The 9,097-nt window shown below is 45.2% G+C and overlaps 2 protein-coding genes across 2 annotated transcripts; both read right to left on the reverse strand.

Annotated features, from left to right (window-relative positions):
• Positions 1 to 3,825: 3,825 nt before the first annotated feature.
• On the reverse strand, positions 3,826 to 4,398 carry LOC116409506. Its single transcript, XM_031898166.1, has one exon. It carries the CDS (start codon positions 4,396 to 4,398, stop codon positions 3,826 to 3,828), a length of 573 nt encoding a protein of 190 aa, XP_031754026.1.
• Positions 4,399 to 5,653: 1,255 nt separating this feature from the next.
• On the reverse strand, positions 5,654 to 6,825 carry LOC116409507. The gene has a single exon (XM_031898167.1). The coding sequence runs from the start codon at positions 6,747 to 6,749 to the stop codon at positions 6,168 to 6,170; it is 582 nt and encodes a 193-aa protein (XP_031754027.1). The 5' UTR covers positions 6,750 to 6,825; the 3' UTR covers positions 5,654 to 6,167.
• Between the last annotated feature and the right edge of the window lie 2,272 nt (positions 6,826 to 9,097).

Raw genomic sequence — 9,097 nt, forward strand, 5'->3', positions numbered from 1 at the left:
TGAGCAGCCTGTATAAAAAAGGCTCCTTCGTTACACTGTCTCTGTTCCTAAAGGCTCCTTCGTTACACTGTCTCTGTTCCTAAAGGCTCCTTCGTTACACTGTCTCTGTTCCTATAGGCACCTTCGTTACAATATCTCCATCATTTTTAATATATACAAATAAAAATCTGCACACACATACAATTTAAAGTTTCTGTTTATTAGGCAATAGTCACAGAGTTTCTTTCAATGAATGTATTTGTTTAGCAGTAGCTATACAGACAACGTTAAGAGATATTACGGATGAGGTCGAGTTTTCTCCTTTGAGAAGAAACCGTAACACCCTGCTGTACAATATTCCTGACAGCCCAGTTGACAGTCTCAGTGCATGCGGTGTTACCCCATTCCCAGGCTTTCTTCAGTAGTTCTCTGTATTCTCTGGAGATGGGTTCTGTAACAGCCTTATATTGGGCTTTGTCTGTTACACATGGAGCCAGCTGGTCTATTTCTTCTGTCAAAAGATAAAGCAACCAGTTACGATCTTCCTCAGGTAGTCTGAAACATTGTGTTTTTTTCTGATAAAAGTTCTTGGTTTCCCAGAAGATTGTGAGCACCATGGCTGCAGCTTCCCCCGGAGAGCTTACGTTAATAAAGCCGGTATCATGAACTTCAAAATGACAATCATCTTCGATCTCTTTGTAGAGCTGCAAGTTATCAAAGACTTTGAGTATTTCATTGTCAATAGTCTCTCCTTTTTTATCAGGCCAACGGCATGGGAACTAGCACTCGATGGCTGTACGAGCAAGTAAAGAATAGTCGTGGCCACGGCAAGCGACGCTAGGCAGTTTATCTCTCCTGGTGCCATTGTGATTCAGTGAGTGAGACTTTGTTAGGTTAGATCTTTATTTGGTTTTTCTTTATTATTGTTATGCAGACAGGTAAAGTTTCGGCAGGAACTTAAGAATAGGAGAGAGCTTGGTTATTGCAAGATTTGGGTAAGAGCTTTCGAAAAATGTTTTGTGCTAGAGTCAGCGCTTTTGGAAGGGATGCGGTACCGACCAATGGAAAGTCCTCTGGGGAGTTTGTGAGGTGGCCTTGGCATTAAAGCGACAGGTGGTAAACTGAGAATTGTCGTGTCGTGTCCTTTCTCATTTATGAGAAGGTGTTTTCGCACACGTGATAAGAGATGAGCAACCTGATATAAATTCTCGCTGATCACACTCAGAACACATGCAGCGTTACCCTGCTTTCGGACCAGCTTTCTTAGCCGCCTGTAGAATCTGGATATGCCTCGGCTGACGTCTTTATTCGCTTTTGTGTCGGAAACGCACGGAGCCCATTCTTCTATTAGCCGCTGTAGAAGCTGTAACTGCTCATGACAAAGCTCCTGCGACAATCCCAGTGCCTCAAAGTTTTCATTGTAAAAGCGAAAGGTTTCAATAAAGAATTGAATTGCTGCCCCAACCGCAGCTTCCACCTGGTATGTGCCAAAGGCCCAGCTGATACGAGGAAGCCTAGGAAAGCATTCGTGTATTTCCTCTAGCACCAAACGGTCATTCGTCAACAGCATTTCATTTAGCAGATGCTCTCCACCCTTCTTAAGAAGTGGGCACCCATGAGAGCCACCACTGGACAGTACCAGCAGCAGCGGTACCATGAGAAGAATCAGTGACAGAGTGCGGCTCATGATGTCCATTGGCGATTTCTGCTCAGCGGAAAGGCACGTTGGTGAGCACTACTTCTACCGAGAGTAGTGTTAGTAATCCCTGTTTGTTGAGAAATTCAAAGCACTTTGGCAGCCCGTCGTGTAAATCCTCAGCGATGGCAGTCCAAGTGATGTCCTGGGCTCGTATGTCCTTACCCCACGCTTTCGGGTCCCTTTGCAATTTCCACTCAGTGGGAAGGCACCTCAGTAAACAATACTCCTGCCGGCAGACGTGTTAGTAATCCTTTTCTTTTCAGAAAGTGAGCTGAGGTGCAGCGACGCAACCCCTTTATAGCAGCTCATTCACCAGACAATGTTTCCCATGCATGATCCCCAACGTTAATTAATAATCCCCAACGTAAATAATAATACAGTAGCATAATAGGTCAGAAATGAAAACCAGATTCAGTGAGTGACACCGTGTTACGTTAGATCTTTAATGGATTTTTTCTATATTTTTGTAAGTCGAATAACTATCGGCAGTAGGCGACTTCAGCGGGATATTCAGAACAGACAAGAACTTGGCTTTTGTAAGAATCAGCCGAGCCCTTTTAAAAATGATTTGAGGCCAGAGACAGCCCTCTGGAAGCGATGCAGTGGGGCCAAATGGAAAGGCTTGAGCGCATGGTTTCTCTGGGGAGATTGCGAAGCGGCCTTCACGTTGAGGTGCCGGGCAATAAACCAAGAATCATGGTATCCATATCGTTCATTTCTTTGTCTTGGAAGTAGCCAACTCAGAAGGTTTTCGCAAGCACTTTAAGAGATGAGCAACACAGCGTAAATTCGTGCTGTTGACACACCAAGCGATATACGAACACAAGCGACGTTACCCTGCCGTTTTAGTCGAAGGTACCATCTGGATGTGCCTTCCCTTATATATTTGTTCCCCACTGTGTTTTCCATGAACAGAGCCCATTCTTCTGTTAGTTGATAATTCTCAGTGATGGCAAATCACACAATGTCCCAGGTCCATGTGTTATTACCCTGCTTGTGGGCCAGCTTTATAATAGTTCGGTCAGAAATGAAAACCTGATTCAGTGAGTGACACTTATTCTGGTTAGATCTTTATTGGGTTTTCCTTTATTATTGTTATACAGACAAGTAAATGCTTCAGCAGGAACTTCAGAAGAGATGAGACCTTGGGTAAGAGCTTTCTAAAGATGTTTGGCGCTAGAGTCAGCACTCTGGAAGGGATGCGGTACCGCCTAATGGAAAGTCTCCAGCCCATGGCTGATCTGGGGAGTTTGCGAGGTGGCCTTGGCATTGAGGCGACAGGTGGTAAACTGAGAATTGTTATATCAGTATCCTTCATTAATTCATCTTTGAAGTAGCCCACTCAGGAGGTCTCATTTACGAGAAGGTGTTTTCGCGCATGTGATAAGAGATGAGCAACCTGTATTAAAAAAGGCTCCTTCGTTACACTGTCTCTGTTCCTAAAGGCTCCTTCGTTACACTGTCTCTGTTCCTAAAGGCTCCTTCGTTACAATGTCTCTGTTCCTAAAGGCTCCTTCGTTACACTGTCTCTGTTCCTAAAGGTTCCTTCGTTACAATGTCTCTGTCCCTAAAGGCTCCTTCGTTACAATGTCTCCTTCATTTTTAATATATACAAATAAAAAACTGCACACACATAAAATTTAGGGTTTTTGTTTATTAGGCAATAGACACAGAGTTTCTTTCAATGAATGTATTTGTTTTGCAGTAGCTATACAGACAACGTTAAGAGATATTACGGATGAGGTTGAGTTTTCTCATTAGTGAAGAAGCCGTAACAGCCTGCTGTAACATATTCCTGACAGCCCAGTAGACAGTCTCAGTGCACGCGGTGTTACCCCAATATGAAACAGTTCCTGACAAAGCTCCCGCAAGAAAGCGCCAGTGCCTTGACGTAGATCTTTATTGGGTTTTTCTTTATTATTGTTGTGCAGACAGGTTAAGGTTTCAGCAGGAACTTCAGAAGAGGAGAGAGCTTGGTTATTGTAAGATTCGAGTAAGAGCTTTGTTTGGCGCTAGAGTCAGCGCTCTGGAAGGAATGTGGTACCGCCCAATGGAAAGTCTCCAGTGCATGGTTCCTATGGGGAGTTTGCGCGTTAACGTTGAGGCGACATGTGGTAAACTGAGAATTGTCGTGTCATGTTCTTCCTTTATTCATCTTTGAAGTAGCCCACTCTGGAGGTCTCATTTACGAGAAGGTGTTTTTGCACACGTGATAAGAGATGAGCAACCTGATATAAATTCTCGCTGATCACACTCAGAACACATGCAGCATTACCCTCCTTTCGGACAAGCTTTATTAGCTGTCTGTAGAATTCAGATATGCCTTGGCTGACGTCTTCATTCACTGTTGTGTCGGTCACGTACGGAGCCCATTCTTCTATTAGCCGATCTAGAAGCTGTAAAAGCTCATGACCAAGCTCCTGCGACAATCCCAGTGCCTCAAAGTTTTCGTTGTAGAAGCGAAAGGTTTCACGGAGGAATTGAATTGCTGCCCCAACCGCAGCTTCCACCTGGTATGTGTCAAAGGCCCAGCTGATACGAGGAAGCCTAGGAAAGCATTCGTGTATTTCCTCCGGTGCCAAACGGTCATTCTTCATCAGCATTTCATTTAGCAGATGGTCTCCACCCTTCTTAAGAAGCGGGTACGCATGAGAACCACCACTGGACAGTACCAGCAGCAACGGTACCGTGAGAAGAATCAGTGACAAAGTGCGGCTCATGATGTCCATTGGCGATGTCTGCTAAGCGGAAAGGCACGTTGGTGAGCACTACTTCTACCGAGAGTAGTGTTAGTAATCCCTGTTTGTTGAGAGATTCAAAGCACTTTAGCCGCCCGTCGTATAAATCCTCAGCATTGGCAGTCCAAGCAATGTCCTGGCAATGTCCAAGCAATGTTATTTGGACCCAGTCAGAGCTTAAGATATAGCAAATGCAAATAGCATAAATGCACCTGATTTTTGCATGCAAGTCCATTTTTATAGAGAAAAGCCCCATCCCAGAGTCACATCCTCCCATCATAAGACTCCACCCATAACATCAGGCTCCTCTGTTACAGTATTCAGTCCATAATGGCTCCATAGTCACAAGGCTCTATCAGTGGCAGCTCTTCGTTACGAAGTCTGTATTCGTAAGGCTCAACCGTTACAGTGTCACTGTCATACAGGCTCCTTCTTCACAATGTCGGAGAGCTGTTTATCGCCGATAAGGAGAATCAGGCACAGAGTGCAGCTCATGATGTTCCGACATTATCTCAACTCGGTGGGAAGGCACGCTGGTAAGGAGAACTACTGGCGACAGAGGCAGCAGTGATCATCGGGCATCCCGGAGAGCCATTTGTGGTCGACGAGGAGATCAGGGACAGAGTGCAACTTATGATGTTCTGACTACATTTTGACTTAGTGGGAAGGCACGCTGGTAAGCAGCAGTCACGGCGACAGAGGCAGCAGTGATTGTTGGGCATCCAGGAGAGCTGCTCATTGTGGATTCTGGGACCAGCATGACGACGTAGAATCAGAGACAGAGTGAACGATGTTCCGTCACACTCAGGATTCAGTTAGTGAGACCGTTTTCAGCTGCAAGTAGTGTAAGAAGCTATAACACAATCAGAAAGGCAAACTGGATTCAATGAGTGACACAACATTACCGGCAGTTCTGATGAGTATGAGATGTACAACCTTGTCTTCTACCCAATATATTCCTTTTGAGATGATGACATTTTCTCATGAACCTTTCTTAACTACACCTCAGAAACATGGTTTATCGTAAATACTTTTCACAAAACAGAACCATGGGAAGCCAATTGGGAGGGACCATATCAGGTACTAAAAACAATGGGTAGTAATGAGCAAATTTTTTGGCAGGCATGGATTTGCAGAGAATTTCCTTCGTTACACTGTCTCTTTCCTAAAGGCTCCTTCGTTACAATATCTCCATCATTTTTAATATATACAAATAAAAAACTGCACACACATAAAATTTAGGCTTTCTGTTTATTAGGCAATAGTCACAGAGTTCCTTTCAATGAATGTATTTGTTTTGCAGTAGCTATACAGACAACGTTAAGAGATATAACGGATGAGGTTGCATTTTCTCATTAGTGAAGAAGCCGTAACAGCCTGCTGTAACATATTCCTGACAGCCCAGTAGACAGTCTCAGTGCACGCGGTGTTACCCCAATATGAAACAGTTCCTGACAAAGCTCCCACAAGAAAGCGCCAGTGCCTTGACGAAGATCTTTATCGGGTTTTTCTTTATTATTGTTATGCAGACAGGTTAAGGTTTCAGCAGGAACTTCAGAAGAGGAGAGAGCTTGGTTATTGCAAGATTCGAGTAAGAGCTTTGTTTGGCGCTAGAGTCAGCGCTCTGGAAGGAATGTGGTACCGCCCAATGGAGAGTCTCCAGTGCATGGTTCCTATGGGGAGTTTGCGAGGTGGCGTTGGCGTTGAGGCGACATGTGGTAAACTGAGAATTGTTGTGTCATGTTCTTCCTTTATTCATCTTTGAAGTAGCCCACTCTGGAGGTCTCATTTACGAGAAGGTGTTTTTGACAACGTGATAAGAGATGAGCAACCTGATATAAATTCTCGCTGATCACACTCAGAACACATGCAGCGTTACCCGGCTTTGGGACCAGCTTTATTAGCTGTCTGTAGAATTCGGATATGCCTTGGCTGACGTCTTCATTCACTGTTGTGTCGGTCACGTACGGAGCCCATTCTTCTATTAGCCGATCTAGAATCTGTAAAAGCTCATGACCAAGCTCCTGCGACAATCCCAGTGCCTCAAAGTTTTCGTTGTAGAAGCGAAAGGTTTCACGGAAGAATTGAATTGCTGCCCCAACTGAAGCTTCCACCTGGTATGTGTCAAAGGCCCAGTTGATACGAGGAAGCCTAGGAAAGCATTCGTGTATTTCCTCCAGCATCAAACGGTCATTCTTCATCAGCATTTCATTTAGCAGATGCTCTCCGCCCTTCTTAAGAAGCGGGTACCCATGAGAGCCACCACTGGACAGTACCAGCAGCAGCGGTACCATGAGAAGAATCAGTGACAGAGTGCGGTTCATGATGTCCATTGGCGATGTCTGCTAAGCGGAAAGGCACGTTGGTGAGCACTACTTCTACCGAGAGTAGTGTTAGTAATCCCTTTTTGTTGAGAGATTCAAAGCACTTTAGCCGCCCGTCGTATAAATCCTCAGCATTGGCAGTCCAAACAATGTCCTGGCAATGTCCAAGCAATGTTATTTGGACCCAGTCAGAGCTTAAGATATAGCAAATGCAAATAGCATAAATGCACCTGATTTTTGCATGCAAGTCCATTTTTATAGAGAAAAGCCCCATCCCAGAGTCACATCCTCCCATCATAAGACTCCACCCATAACATCAGGCTCCTCTGTTACAGTATTCAGTCCATAATGGCTCCATAGTCACAAGGCTCTATCAGTGGCAGCTCTTCGTTACAAAGTCTGTATTCGTAAGGCTCAACCGTTACAGTGTCACTGTCGTACAGGCTCCTTCTTCACAATGTCGGAGAGCTGTTTGTCACTGACAAGGAGAATCAGGCACAGAGTGCAGCTCATGATGTTCCGACATTATCTCAACTCGGTGGGAAGGCACGCTGGTAAGGACACTACTGGCGACAGAGGCAGCAGTGATCATCGGGCATCCCGGAGAGCCATTTGTGGTCGACGAGGAAATCAGGGACAAAGTGCAACTTATGATGTTCTGACTACATTTCGACTCAGTGGGAAGGCATGCTGGTAAGCAGCACTCACGGTGACAGAGGCAGCGGTGATCGTCGGGCATCCAGGAGAGCTGCTCATTGTGGATTCTGGGACCGGCATAAGGATGTAGAATCAGAGACAGAGTGCACGATGTTCCGTCTCACTCAGGATTCAAACTGGGTTCAGGGAGTGACGCAGTGTTACGTAAGATCTTTAATGGATTTAATGGTCGCAGTAGGCGACTTCGGCGGGATATTCAGAACAGACAAGAACTTGGCTTTTGTAAGATTAAGCCAAGCCCTTTTAAAAGGGATTTGGCGCCAGAGACGGCCCTCTGGAAGCGATGCAGTGGGGCCAAATGGAAAGGCTTGAGCGCGTGGTTTCTCTGGGGAGATTGCGAAGCGGCCTTCACGTTGAGGTGCCAGGCAATAAACCAAGAATCATGGTATCGGTTTGTTTCTCTTTGAAGTAGCCAACTCCGAAGGTTTCATTCACGTGACAGTGTTTTCACATGCACAATAAGAGATGAGCAACACGTTTTTAATATATACAAATAAAAAACTGCGCACACATAAAATTTAGGTGTCAAAGGCCCAGTTGATACGAGGAAGCCTAGGAAAGCATTCGTGTATTTCCTCCAGCACCAAACGGTCATTCTTCATCAGCATTTCATTTAGCAGAAGCTCTCTGCCCTTCTTAAGAAGCGGGCACCCATGAGAGCCACCACTGGACAGTACCAGCAGCAGCGGTACCATGAGAAGAATCAGTGACAGAGTGTGGCTCATGATGTCCATTGGTGACAATGTTTCCCATGCATGATCCCCAACGTTAATTAATAATCCCCAACGTAAATAATAATACAGTAACATAATAGTTAGGTCAGAAAGGCAAGGATTCAGTGAGTGACACTGTGTTACGTTAGATCTTTAATGGACTTTTTCTTTATTTTTGTAAGGCGATTAACTATCGGCAGTAGGCGACTTCGACAGGATATTCAGAACAGACAAGAACTTGGCTTTTGTAAGATTCAGCCGAGCCCTTTTAAAAGGGATTTGGCGCCAGAGACGGCCCTCTGGAAGCAATGCAGTGTGGCCAAATGGAAAGGCTTGAGCGCGTGGTTTCTCTGGGGAGATTGCGAAGCGGCCTTCATGTTGAGGTGCCAGGCAATAAACCAAGAATCATAGTATCGGTATCGTTCATTTATTTGTCTTTGGAGTAGCCAACTCAAAAAGTTTCTTTCACGAGACAGTGTTTTCGCATGCTAGATGAGCAACACAGCGTAAATTCTCGCTCTTGACACACCAAGCGATATACGAACACAAGCGACGTTACCCTGCTTTTTTTAGTGGACGGTACCATCTGGATATGCCTTCCCTTATATCTTTGTTCGCCGCTGTGTTTTTCACTCAGGAGCCCATTCTTCTGTTAGTTGATGCAGACACTGAAACAGTTCCTGACAAAGCTCCCGCAAGAAAGCGCCAGTGCCTTGACGTTTTCGGCGTAGAAGTCGAAGGTTTCACGGAAAACTTTAATCACCATGGCGGCCGCAGCTTCCACCTGATATATGTTAAAGGCCCAGTCAAGGAAGACAAGGAAGCCTATGGAAGCATTCGTATGTCATCTTTTTCTTCAGAGCCAAACGGTCACCTCAGTCAGCATTTATTTTAGCAGAGACACTCCATTTTTCCGAAGCCGTTAGC

The sequence above is a fragment of the Xenopus tropicalis genome, chromosome 3 (assembly GCF_000004195.4).
Source record: "Xenopus tropicalis strain Nigerian chromosome 3, UCB_Xtro_10.0, whole genome shotgun sequence".
NCBI lineage: Eukaryota > Metazoa > Chordata > Amphibia > Anura > Pipidae > Xenopus > Xenopus tropicalis.

Coding starts and splice junctions, on each gene's coding strand:
- LOC116409506 (XM_031898166.1), bottom strand. CDS start 4,398: ATGAGCCGCACTTTGTCACTGATTCTTCTCACGGTACCGTTGCTGCTG.
- LOC116409507 (XM_031898167.1), bottom strand. CDS start 6,749: ATGGACATCATGAACCGCACTCTGTCACTGATTCTTCTCATGGTACCG.